The sequence below is a fragment of the Gracilinanus agilis genome, chromosome 1 (assembly GCF_016433145.1).
Source record: "Gracilinanus agilis isolate LMUSP501 chromosome 1, AgileGrace, whole genome shotgun sequence".
Classification (NCBI taxonomy): Eukaryota; Metazoa; Chordata; class Mammalia; order Didelphimorphia; family Didelphidae; genus Gracilinanus; species Gracilinanus agilis.
The window spans coordinates 292,926,675-292,940,959 of record NC_058130.1 but is presented as its reverse complement, the minus strand read 5'-3'; the positions used below and the strand labels follow the sequence as shown (position 1 = coordinate 292,940,959).

At 33.8% G+C, this 14,285-nt stretch overlaps 1 protein-coding gene across 1 annotated transcript in view; it reads left to right on the top strand.

Annotated features, from left to right (window-relative positions):
• Positions 1 to 5,561: 5,561 nt before the first annotated feature.
• The window catches only part of LOC123251074 (fibrillin-2-like), a 185,750-nt gene continuing 177,026 nt past the window's right edge, over positions 5,562 to 14,285 (top strand). The window contains 3 exon segments of the mRNA XM_044680250.1: positions 5,562 to 5,792; positions 7,301 to 7,463; positions 13,878 to 14,006. Of these exon segments, the coding sequence (XP_044536185.1) occupies positions 5,562 to 5,792; positions 7,301 to 7,463; positions 13,878 to 14,006 (523 nt within the window).

Below are 14,285 nucleotides of genomic sequence, written 5' to 3'. Positions count from 1 at the left end.
CAACATTCACTTTGGATATGTGTGCTTGTTCTTATCATTTATATCATAGTAGTTGCTTTGTATAGAGTTTTCTTGGCTCTGTTTACTTCAATCTTGATCTTCTTTCCATTCTGCTCTTTATTCATCCTATTCATCACTCATTATATAGTACAGAAATATTCCATTACATTCATGTACCACAAATTCTCCATTAAAAAGACATATGCTCTGTTTGCAATTCTTTGCTATCGCAAAAAGTATTACTATAAGTATATTTTTATATTTTTCTAATTACATGTAATGACAAATTTCCACACAAGTTTTTCTAAGTTACATGATTGAACTCATTCCTTCCCTTCCTTCCTTCCTTTCCCTCTCCTAGTGATCTGGGTTATACTATAAACATTTTGCTGTTTTCTTGTTTAAGAATATTTTCTTCTTATCAATAGCTTCTTTATAATTGAATCTGGTCCTTATATCCCTTCTGTTCCCTTCTTTTTTCTGCATTAGATCTTTGCATCCTTGTCTGTGCTGCTTTTTGATTTCCTGTAATCCAAATGACCTATTTTATCTTTTGCAATTGTCTCTATTCCTTATTTGATTAGCAATAAAACTTCTGCCCATACCTTTGAGTATATGATCTTCTTCTCTTCTAATTTTTAAAATTGTGTGATCTTTAATATTAAGGTTATATTCTTACTAAGAATATATTGTAGAATATGAAAGAAGGCATTGTTCTAACCCAAATTTCTGCCATATTGCTTTTCAGTTTTTTCAGACTTAAAAAAAAATGAAATAAGTTCTTTCATAAGTAACATGTTTTCTACTTTATAAAACACTGGATTATTGAGTTCCATTGTTTCAAAATTTCCCTTTTCTTATTTGTTCCATTGATTGAGCCTCTACTTTTTAAAAAACCAAACCTAGCTGATTTATAATATAGATTGAGATCAGAAGTTCTATTCCCATTTCATTCATACTTCTTTTTATCACTTCTCTTTATATTCTACACCTTTTATTTTTTCCAAATGAATGTTGCCATTTTGTGAGCAAAGTTTCATAAAGTATGATTTTGATAATTTGATTGGCATAGCATTAAAAATATAAATGAACTTTAATATTTTGTTATTTTCATTATATTGGCACAGCCTTGCCATGAATATTAAATATTCTTTCAGTTACTTAAATTATTTCTTCAAGGCCTATTTTATAATAGAAATGATGTCTTTGTGTGCTTTGTAGTCAATCTCCAAATATTATATGCATTTTTTAGTTAGAATGGAATTTCCCTTTTTCTTTTACTTCTTGGGATTTATTATATAGAAATGATATCAGTTTTAAAAGACTTATTGAGCAACTTTGCTGCAACTATTGTCTCAATTATTATGTTTGCTGATTCTCTAGGGCAGGGGTTGGCAATGTATCTGGTTCCACCTCCTGACCTGCCAGTCTGGGCAGAGCCCCAGGATGTGCCCCAGGGCGGGCCTTCAGCCCCCATCCCATATTCCAACCACTTCAGTTTCCATCCTTCTTCTTCTCCATGCATTTATGGCTCTCACGGCCAAAAAGGTTGCCGATCCCTGCTCTAGGGTTTCCCAGTAAATATGAAACTTTAGCTCTTCTTTATATCTTTATTTCTTTTCTCTTTTCTTATTACTCTCATAATTAAATAATAGCAGGGCTGTCCTTACTTTGGAAAAAGGTTTTAGTATAACCGTATTGAATATTATAGTTGCTTTTGGTTTTATACAAATTTTTTTTTCATTTCAGAAAAGTCTTCTCTATGATTATATTAGGAGTTGTTTTTTTTCATAAATGAATGGACTTTGTCAAAGATTTTTAGGTTTTGGAGCTTATGTTTTTAATATGATTAATTATATTGATTGTTTTTCCTAATGTTGGACTATATTTTTATCCTTGGTACAAATCCCATTTTTCATAATGAATCACTTCTTGGATAAATAACTGTAGTCTCTTTAAAAGTGTTTTGTTTGAAATTCTTTGTATCAATGTTCATTAATGATACTGGCCTATTGTTTTCTTTCTTTTCCTTCCCTTTAGATATTAAGGTTTTTTTAGTCTCATAAAATAATTATAAAATTTTTTCTCAGTTTTTGAGAATTTGTGGAATATTATTTCTAGTTCTTTAAAATTTTGAAAGAATTCTCCTGTTAATCCATCAGGACAAGGAGTTGTTCTTAAAAATCTTTTCTGATAAATCTGATTTAATGATTATGCTTTTTTGAGATTATCCTAAAATTGGTTCTTCCACTTCCTATTCCTCTCATTTTCTTCTTAAATCTCTACAATCTGGCTTCTGATCTCATCATTCTAATAATGGCTTTTTCCTCAGTCCTCATTTTTGACCCATCTTCAGCCTTTGACACTTTTGGTCACCCTCTTTTCTTTAATACTCTTTAAACCCTGGGTTTTCTGGGTACCACTTTCTCCTGGCTCTCTCTCAATCTCTACTTCTAGATCATGTCACCTATCTGTGGATATCCCACAGGACTTTGTTTTGAGCTGCCTTCTGTTTTCCTGTTGTACATCACTTGGTGATCTCATAGATTTACTTATCATCCCTATGGCAAAGATTCTCAAATTTTCCTTATAGCTGATCCAGATGAACATTAAGATGTCCAGAAAACATCTTAAATTCAACATATTCAAAATTGAAATTATCTTTCTTTCTAAAACCACCTACTTCCAAACTTCTCTATCATTTTCAAGAAAACCACCATTCTCCCAGTCCCCAAGGTTTATAACTTAAGTGTGGTCTTTAACTTTTCACTCTCTTTCACCTCTCATTTCCAATCTGTTGTCAGCCTGTCAATTTTACCTTTGTAATATCTTTCATGTATAAATGACACAATCATAACCTTGTGCAGGATCTCATAAATAGTAATAACATTTATAAGATGCTCACTATGTGCCATACACTGTGCTAAATGTTTTACAGTTCTCTCATTTGATCCTTATAACCCCCATTTTACTGAAAAGGAAACTGAGAAAAGCTAAGGGGCTAAATGACCTGCCCAGGGTGGCAACTGGCAACTGTCTAAGGCTGGACTTGAAGTCTTATAAAATGAAAGAATTGAAAGGTTGCTTTGCAATTCTGTTGTCAAAACTGTTCTGTTTTATCTAGGCAATGTTTCTTTTCTAGGCATTTTGTTAAAAACCTAGAGAAACAAATAACTCTTAATAGCCATACTTTCCTTATATTTTTAAAGATTGTTTTTCACCAAAAACAAAACAAAACAAAAAAAAAACAAAACTATTAACTTCCCATTTTTTCATCTTAAGGAATGGAAGGTAGGGGACCCTGTATATGTAAAATATACAATTATTTGTCTGAGCCAGCAAATTTGGCTTCCTAAACAGCTGATCTGAACAATTCGGGGCAAGGAAAAAAAGTACAGGCAGATGATTTCATTTTATGTGTATATATACAAATTCAATTCAAAGCGGATTTTTGGGCCCAAAGGCTCCAGATTGCTTTATTCTATCTTCTTTCCTTTGATATTCAGAGACCACCAGCTCCTGGCTGCCTACAATTCCGCTCACTCCCCCAGCCTGGGCAAAAATAGATAAAGAGGAGGACTTTGTACTTCAAAGCAGGTTGCCTACTTCTCTATGACAAACACGTGGGAGACACAGACACGTGCCTGCGATCTCTCCCTGGCGCAGGCGCACTCGTTTTCTACTACCCTCCCCCGCCCATCACTTTATTCCGTTTATTACTGCAACTTCTCATGCGTCTTTGAACTTATAATTCTCGGTCTTTTCCCCATGATAGCGGCGCCTGTTTTCTAAGAACGTGGGCTCGTTTCTTGCTTGTGGGAAAGTTTTTTTATAGGTCTTCAAGCCTGACGCCTCTCACCCTTTAAGGACATCGAGGAAAGGTAATCATGGCTTGATTTAACTGCCACCATCCTACCTGGTGGATCTGCTAATATCCCTCCTACCTTTCATTCCCTCCCCCACTTCCTACCCTCTCTCCTCAATTAGAGTAAAAAAAATTGTGAAAACATTGATGCAAAGGGTCCATAATCACAGGATAGCAAAGTAGCTATGAACCAAAAGACAAGGATGAGTAGCTTCCAGTCGAAAGAAAATGGTCCCTCTTCTTAGATCTTCCTGAATCTTTATAGATAACCCTGGGTTAGCTGCTTTTAAGGTTGACTAGCTGAAAGGAACTAAGATGGAACTAGTCAACGCTTCTTCTTCTGCCCCTTAATCTAGTAAGTTACCCTGGCCGGTTTCCTCCTATTCCCATCTCCAGACAGATCCTCAGTCTAACTCAGACCACCTCTTTCCCGTTCCTCATTTTCCTTTATCATTTCTTCTCCTGCGGATGTGCACCTTTCCCCCAGATCCCCTTTCTCCTCTCCTATTTGGTTTCCTCAGCTAACCACATCTCTCAAGTCCGTTTTTGGTATATGCCCCTCCTCCCCCAGCTCTTTATTTTTTTCCTCCCCCAGTCACTCCACTTTACCTCTCCTCAGGCCCCACGTATTTGGAGCTACACTCCTGGCCCCCAAAGACAACCGTCAGCCTTGGCCAAAAAGTTCACAGGCTCAAAATGTGCACCTAGAATCTTGCATTTCCTTTTTTTTCAATCCTGGCTCCTTTTCCTTCTTCGATGCTCACAGCCTTAAGGTCCTACAGCTGCCACTGCATCTATTGCTGCCCCAGTAGTGCAGCTAAGGCAAATTGATTCCACTTTTAGCTCCTTTTACAGTCAGAAAACGATTCTGAACATTTTCTCTTTTTACCATCATCTAGATTGCTAGAAAACCAAGTGGTTGAGTCTACTTAGCCATTTTTATTTTTAAGGGTTTTAAAGGTTTTTTGGTTGGTTTTTTTTTTTTTGGCTTAATTTTTATTCTACAATCACAACATGCATTTTTGTTAATTCCCATCTTTGGGTGGTTTTTCTCTCGGAGTTGGGGTGATTCTCTCCTGGGAATGCAAAATCGACCTAGAAAAACTTGGCCATTGGTCCATGATGACAGGGGTAGCCATTTTTGACAACACGTTAGCCCCATGTGGCTGCATAGAGAGAAGTATGGGGTGGCATGCCAGAGGATGAAAAATTTGCTGTAGAGTAGTGTAGACAGTCTGTACACTATAGATGACAATTCTACCTATATTAATTTACCTATTTTGGCTTATTAAATACAGTTATATATTACAATTATACATTTTTGTTATTTAAACTGTAAATATTGGGAAATTATGTTTTTTTTTTCTCGAAGTGACACACCACTGGAGTTATGCTCGGTTTTTTGCGGAATTTTAACACAAGTTCAAAAGGTCGCCCTTCACTGCCATAGGTCAGTGCATCCAAATGAGAGTTATACTGTGCTTGTTCTGAAAACTAAGGGAAGCAAGGTGAGGGATGACAAGAAATACGGGAGTGCATGCAAAAAAAGCTCTGGATCTAAGTGGAATTGTTTTTCTGGGTGTAGAAGTGATTATAATACATTACTATTTTTAAAAGTAGTCATTTTTTTTTCTTAACCACTCTACTGCATGGCCTTCAGTCTCGTTATTAATTTTCAACATTTTATATTTTCAGAATGGGAGAAAAAAATTCGATTAGAAACTTTTGTGTGGTTGTGGTATTTTTGTGTGGTGGTTCTGGACACAAGGTGCAGCCCCAGCAGCTGCCACTACCACTTCAGAAGCTACCGCTTCACCTTCCAGTGTGCCTGCTCAGCTATATGGCTGGGATTGATGGATCCACCGTTGTCCTGGATTCTTTGGAGGAGGGTGCCACATCTCCTTCCAGCAAGGCTGCTGGAAGTCCAGTAAGCCATAGAGCAGGATTTTCTCAGAGGATAGGCAGACACCACTCTTATCTCTGACGTTTCTCTTCCAAGGTCCCAACCAGGACCTGAACATAAACTTGTTTTAATGCTATTCTGCCTCTGGGTCTCCATACTCTCCACCCTATGTCAGTGATTCTCAAATGTTCCTTATAGTTGACCTTCAATCTCACATTTCCAACCATCTATTAGACACTTTGAATAGGATATCCAGAAAATATCTACACTGTTCTGGTGCTGCCATTTTTCCTATCTGTGTTCCCTAAACCTTAAAGTATGGGAATTCTCCATGTTTCATTCCTCCCCAAAAGCTAGCAAGTAAACAAATAAGTAGATTAAATTTGAAATGGTTGCACAGTAAAGTGACCCTTATTGGTTCAAGAGAGCAATAAAGGTAGAGAAATTAGAAGTTATGACTTTATTTAGGCAGAATAGAAAAACTTGAATTTGTGGTGGCAAATCTTGCCAAAGAAACAAAAAAAAGGAGCAACTGATGTGAGCAAACAGATAGAAGTATATTTAAAATACTTTATTGAAATGACTATATTCTTTTTACTGATGATTCTTATGATTCTGCTAATGGATTTATATCCCAAGAAGATAATTATCCAGATAGAAAAAGAATATGTCATTTCTTTAAATTAAGAAACAGAATTTACCTGGAGAATCTTAAGTCTTTATAAAAAGTTGCCCTTTCTAGTACTTTTTAAATTAAGTTTGTGTGGCAGGCAGCTTTAACTTTATATATTTGACATTTTTCCTTAGTTACTTCCTATAATGTAAGCATCCTTTAAGTGTGTTTCATTCTTAATCTACAATAGGAACTGCTATTTAGAATAAGGTATTTGTAGTTTGTATTGCTATGTAGATGGCCTTACATAAGACCATTAAATTGAATTTCCTCACAAATTTTTAATATTTTCCCACAGAAATTTATTAAAGTATAAATAGATGTATCATTTATAAAAGTGAATAGGGTAGAAAATATCTGGTATCCTAAAGGCTTAAGAAGAATATCATGCATACTGTTAGTTTCAGTCATATGATTATGGAATTAAAACCAACTTTGCAATACCTTGTTTCTAAAAAGACTTTAATTCTTCTAAATCCTCATGAAACCATAAATGGCAGAAACAATAAGTCTCAGTGTTTTGTTTGGGGACACATTAATTTTCCTTAAAGAACTGGAAAAGAATTAGAATTTGAATTTCCCACAGGATAATCATATTTTTATTATAGGTATAAAATTAAATATAATTTATTTAAAGTTTTTCTAAAGTATGAAAGATTTACTTGCTAAACAGCTTCATAATAGTTAAATCTTTTCAGCCATCTCACATCCATCTATCCAAAGGCATACAAGCACATTCTAAAATATCACCTCCTTGGACCTTTTGTCAAATAGATATAAAATGCAAGAGCGCAAGTTTAACAGGCATCTATCATGTCATAGGATTTATGGCAACATTTGTTTGAATAATATTTTGTAGAAACATGTAGCTATTCTAATAAACCTTTGCTTCTGGATTATAAACATAATTGAATATCAAAGCAATCCATGTGCTACTGATTACTGCAGGAACAATCTTGCTTCTTTCATTTGTTGGTGTTCATCAGGAAGTTAACTGAGCTCATCTGGATTGTTCTACATTAGTAAGATTCACATGATCTCCTTTTCGTTTTTGCTTTTTCTGATTCAACTCCAAAAGTAAATAGATACCCAGAATAATAATACCCGAAGTGACCTTTTCCTTAGGAAAGTACATAAAATAAGAGGAAATAACTAAATACTGTATTTTCATTCCTCTTTCAAAATGTTTTGTTTATTTTTTAATAAGATTAGAAGAAAATATTTTATCATATTAGATAACTTCTAAAGATATATTAGAATCTACTGTTATAAAACAAACAGGGTGATGATACCTAAACCAGGAAGAGCAAAAACAAAGAAAATTGTAGGCCAATTGCTTTAGTGAATAGAGAGGTAAAAATCTTAAATAAAATACTAGCTAGGAAATTATAAAAATACATCACAAAGATTGTGACTAAATTGTGACTAAATAGAATTTTTACCAGGAATTAAAGGATGGTTTAATATAAAGAAAACTATCAACAAAATAACAAATTAATTAAAATCAATAGATGCAAAAACACCTTTGATAAAATACAACACTAATTCCTATTAAAAACACTAGAAAGCATGAGTATAAATGGACTTTTTCTTAAAATGAGAAGAAATATCTTCCTAAAACCATCAACATGTATTATTTGTAATAGGGATCAGGTGTGATCAGGTGTGAAGTAAATATGCATATTATCACCAATATTATTTAACTGGGGGTATTAGAAATGCTAACAATAGCAATAAGAGAAGAAAAAGAAATTGGAAAAATCAGCATGGTCAAAGAAGTAATAAAACAATCTCTTTTTGCAAATGCCACGATGATAAATGTGGAAAACCTAGAGATTCACCTAAAAAAATAGTCATTTTTTATCAATAATTTTAGTAAAGTAGTAAGATATAAAAGTCACATAAATCATCAGCATTTTTATATATTTCATATAAGTTCTCGAAGAAGAGATATAGTCCATTTAAAATAGCCATGGACAAAAGAAATACTTGTGAATATATCTGCCAAGACAAACCAGCAACTACATGAACATAATTATAAAACACTTTTTATACAAATAAATACTAAATAATTGGAGAAATATTAATTATTTGTGGATAGGCAGAGCCAATATAATTAAAATGAAAATCCTACCTAAACTAAAACTTATTGAATATCTTCCCATTCATATGACCAGAAATTATCTTATTGAACTAGAAAAAAAATAAAAGCAAAATTCATTTGGAAGAGCAAAATGATCAAGAATATCAAGAGAATGGGGAAAAAAATGCAAAGAAGTCTAGCAGTGCCAAATTTTAAACTGTTATTATAAAGCAGTAATTGTCAAAAGTATTTGGTACTGACTAAGAAAAAGAAAGGTAGATCAGGGAAATAGTATAGACACAAAACAAGCAGTAGTAAAAGATTATTATAGTTTGTATTTAAGAAAAGTATAGATCTAGGATATTGGGATAAGAAGTCACTATTTGATAAAATTTGGACAAATTGGGACACTAATACACTGCTGGTGGAGTTGTGAATTGGTTCAACCATTCTGGAGGGCAATTTGGAACTATGCCCAAAAAGAATGCCTACCCTTTGACCCAGCCATACCACTGCTGGGTTTGTACCCCAAAGAGATAAGGAAAAAGACTTGCACAAAAAATATTTATAGCTGTGGCAAAAAAAAAAAATTGGAAAATAAGGGAATGTCCTTCAGTTGGAGAATGACTGAACAAATTGTGGTATCTCTTGGTGATGGTATCTCTTGTGCACAAAGAAATAATGAACTGGAGGAAGTCCATGTGAACTGGAACAACCTCCAGGAATTGATGCAGAGTGAAAGGAGTAGAGCCAGGAGAACATTATACACAGAGATGGATACACTGTGGCACAATCAAATATAACAGACTTTTCTACTAGTAGCAATACAGTGATCCAGGACAACCCAGAGGAATTTATGAGAAAGATCACTATCCACATCCAGAGAAAGAACTGTGGGAGTAGAAATGCAGAAGAAAAACATACAATCAATCACATGGTTTGATGGGTATATGATTGGGATTTTAAACATATGGAAATAAGTTTTGAACAATGATATACGTATAACCCAGTGGAATTGCTTGTCAGCTCTGGGGAGGTTAGGTGGGAGAAGAGAGAAGGGAAAGAACATGAATCATATAACCATGGACAAATATTCTAAATAAATAAATATATATTTAAAAAACTTGTTTGGGCAACCAGAATGAAGTTTGACAGAAATTAGGTATAGACAAATATCTTACACCATTCACTAAGATAATATAAAAATGGATACATGATCTAGACAAAAAAAGGAGATATAAGCAAATAGAAGAATAGAGAATATCAGTTTTATGGATAGGAGAAGAATTTATGAATAAGTGAGAGGGACAGCATTGTGAGATGCATAGAAATATTGATTACATTTTAAAAGTTTTTGTACAAATAAGACAAATGTTGCCAAGATTAAAAGGAAAGCAGAAAATTGGGGAAAATTTCTTATAAGATAGCCTCTCTGATCTAAATATATGTAGAGAACCTAGTCAAATTAATAAGAATAAGCCATCCCATAATTGATAAATGAGCAAAAGATATGAACAGTTTTTGGATGAAAAAATCAGTCATATATATAGTACATGGAAAAAATACTCTAAATCTCTGATTAGAGAAATGCAAACCAAAACAGTTTTGAGGTATCATCTCGCATGCATCAACTTGGCTAAAATGACAAAGGGCAAAATGACAAATGTTAGAGATGTGGAAAAAATGGGAACACTAATATGCTGCTGGTGCCAAGATTAGAAGGAAAGCAGAAAATTCGGAGCTATGAACTGATTCAACCACTTTGGAGAGCAAATTGGAAATTACATCCAGAGTATAAAACTATTTATCCTTAGTTTCAACAATACAATTACTAGGTCTATTTCCCAAGGAGATTACGGAAAAAGGGAAAGAAGCTACATTTCCAAAATATTTATAACAGCTCTCTTTGTAGTGTCAAAGAATTGAAATTTTAGCAGATGTCCATCAGTTGGAGAATGGCTAAATTGTGGTATATTAATGTGAATACTACTGTGATATAAGAAAAGATGAGCAGAATAATTTTTTTAATTAGAAGGAACTACATGAGATAATGAAGAATGAAGTGAGTAGAATCAAAAGAATATATGGCTATAGATTTAATACTTGAAGAATAATTTGTGAATTTTCACCTCTAAAGAATAAACAGAAAAATGGAAACATAAAAGACATTAACATATCAGTTTGCTGCATGCACCTTCTATGGTGCAAGGAAGAGAGGGAGGCGCTATTGAGTTGAACCCATCTGGGATTTTGTTGGCAGAGATACTGAAATGATTCTTTATTTCTTTCTCCAGCTTAAAAGAAATGTTGACTATAATGTAGAGAAACTTCTAAAAACTTCCATAAACTGATGCAAATAAAGTAAGCAGACCCAAGAAAACAATATGCCCAATGACTACAATCATGTAAATTTGAGAAACAACCACAAAAATATTAAAAGTGAATATTGCAAAGTTACAGAGAACAAGTGTGACAAGAAGATATAAAACCCACTCACCCTCCTACTTTGTAAAGGTTAATTGGCATGGACAATTTCATATATTTTGAGGCTTTTTCAATGTATTGAACAGTTTTGCAAACATTTTTCTCTTATTCATCATTTTCTTAAAAATATCATTTCTTGTGTAGTTGGCTCTCTGGGAAGATATTAAGGGAGAGATACTGGATGATTTTTCCATTACCTGTTCTGCTTGGTTTTGAACCCAGGAATAATATCGCTTGAAGTCATCACCTCATCATCATAGAGAAAATCAGACCAAAATACTTTTGTAACACATATGTATGGTTAAGCAAAACAAATTCCCACATTTAATTCCTTGGATTTAATTGTCATCTCTATGTTGATGATTCTACAGTATAATTACTCAGTCCTTAACTTCTCTTCTGATCTCCAATCTCTTATCTACAACCACATATTAGACTCAACTTGTCCCAAACTGAATTTGTGTTTTCCCCAGAAACTTCCCCACTTCTAAATATTTCTGTAACTCTCATTACCATTTCCATCTATTGATAAGGCAATCTGATAATCTGATAACAAATAACAATGGCTTACATACTAATCACTCCCATCCCCCACTGACATTGCCACCATGTTAGTGCAAACCCCATTACTTCACATCTAGACTATTTCAAACACCTGCTGATTGATTTTACTTCCACAAACATCTTGTTACTCCAATCCATCCTCCACTCAACTATTAATGTGATCCTCCTAAAGTGCAAATCTGACCTTGTCACATATACCCCCTACTCAGTAAACTCCCTATCACCTTCAGGAGCAGATAAATCTGCTTTAGAGGATTTAAGTCCTACATAATCTCCTGTCCTTTCCTCTCAACCTTACAGTCTGATTACACCTTAAATCTTCACCCTTCATATACATTTTAATCCAGTGACACTAGCTTCCTTGATGTTCCTCACACAAGACACATCTGTTGACTGGGCATCTTCACCGGTTGAGCCCCATGCATTAATATTTAGTGACTTTTTTGACAATGAATATCTCATTCTGTACCTTGAATCCATCACTTCTCTGTCACAAGATGCTTTATCATCTGTTCTCTGGAATTATTAATCAGTGTTCTTAAGTCTTTCAAAATTGTTTTTCATTATGTTTTTGTTAATGTATAAATAGTTCTCTTTGTCCTGGTCATTTCACTCTGTATCAATCATGTAACCTTTTCATCATTTCTTATAGTACTGTCATATTCTATTACATTCATATACTTTAATTTGTTCAGCCTTTCCCCAATTGGATACCCTCTTTATTTTCCAGTTCTTTGCTATAATAAAAAATAATTGCACTATGTTCATATGTATGAATAATTTCCATTTTCATCTGATCCACTTGGGATGTAGACCCATATGGTGGGTAAAAGAGGATGCAAAATTTTGTGATTTTTTTTTGTTATTGTAGTTCCAAATTATTTTCCTAAATGGCTAGGCTAATTAAGAACTCCACTAACACTGCATTAGTATGCCTGTGTTCAGATAGCATTTCCAACAATGATCCTTTTTCCTTTCTTTTTTGTCAGTTTTGCCAATGTGATGGGTAAGAGTTAGAACCTAGATTTGCTTTTCTCAAATTATTTATGATCTTAATATTTTTTCATATGGTTTTCAATAGATTAGATTAAAAATTGCATGTTCATCTATAATTCATTTAAGCATTCATCTTTCTTGTAAATTTCAATCCAATTTTTATATATGTTTATGTAAGATATTTGTGAAAAAGTCTTCCTGAAAATATTTTCTCAGTTAGCTAATTTCCCTTCTAATTTTAACTGACAGTGGTTTATTTAAATAGTTAAAATACTGCTTATAACTGAAGAAATAAAGAGATAAAAAGGAAAAAGTTTCCTAGCAAGAGTGCCAAGAAATAATTTTAAGGAGTGAACATATATTACTTATATAAGACTTTTTTCAAAAGCACAATAATCAATTCCTTTAAGAAGTATTTTAAAACTGAAACATATTAAAACACTACATAGCAGCTGACTTTGGAATTTATCTATAAGGTTTTTCTACTTTCAAAAACAAGGGTCATTTGTTGAATTTTGTCTAACCAATACTTTTATCAGATCAGGAATAGAAATGAATTCTCTTTCTGCCAAGTTCTTTCTTTGTTGTGTATAGATACATAGAACAGCTACCTCTTAGTCAGATATTCATTTAGCAAGCATGATAACTCATATTTTTAAGGAATGCAGTCTATTATTACACATTATATTATAGGTCCATAACAGCAAATTAAAGTACAAAAAGTTCATTGTCATTTCTCATATATTACTATTATTTTGTATTTGCATGACTATAGATAAATATGATTCTTGCCCTTTTGAATCTATCCCTTTGCCAATGAGTTACATCCTACCCCTGCTCACAGGAACCTCATCTTCAACTGTTCACAATCAAGGAGGTATTGTTGTTGTTGCAGCCAACACAATAGATTTGCCATAAAAGCATCCCGAAGTATCTCAAAATACCATCCGATGGTTGCCATTACCATAGTTAAACTTTTTCTTCCACTTGACATTTTGTCATTTTCTATCCAGGAAGCTATAAAGTCTCTTTAAAAACAACAACAACTACTACCCTCTTGGTTCCAGAATTCTGACAGAGAGAAAGGTGACTCTGCCAGTTGCCAGTGACAGTTTTGGCAGTTGGGAACAGGAATGAACCCCAGGCTCAGCTCCCCTGATTCCCCCTGCTCCTGGTTATCTGAACAAATCTTTGTCCTACATGACACAGACTTCCCTGATATTTCAAATGAGCTATACATTCCCCTGAAAGGTGAAATCTCACCCTTTAACTCTTGTTCATTTCAGTCCATTTTATTCTTTAAAATCAGACATTGATGAATGCAAGATTTCCCCTGACCTTTGTGGAAGTGGTACTTGTGTCAATACTCCAGGCAGTTTTGAGTGTGAATGTTTTGAAGGCTATGAAAGCGGGTTCATGATGATGAAGAACTGTATGGGTAAGTATGGTTGGCTTGCTCTCAAAACTTGAAGCAAATGTAGCATAGACTCATTATGCTTGCCACATAGCTGTGGACCAAGATGTAACAGAATAAATTGATGAACCAAAAAAAAAATGTTCCTTGATTACTGTTAGCTCACTAAAAACTCAACATCTCAATGGGAGTAAAATAATGATACTGGATTCTATTTATTCATGGAAATCTAAAGTCAACAAATAAACTAGGTTCACACAGTTTTATATTAAAAATTTTAATGTTTTATTGGAATTATTATTC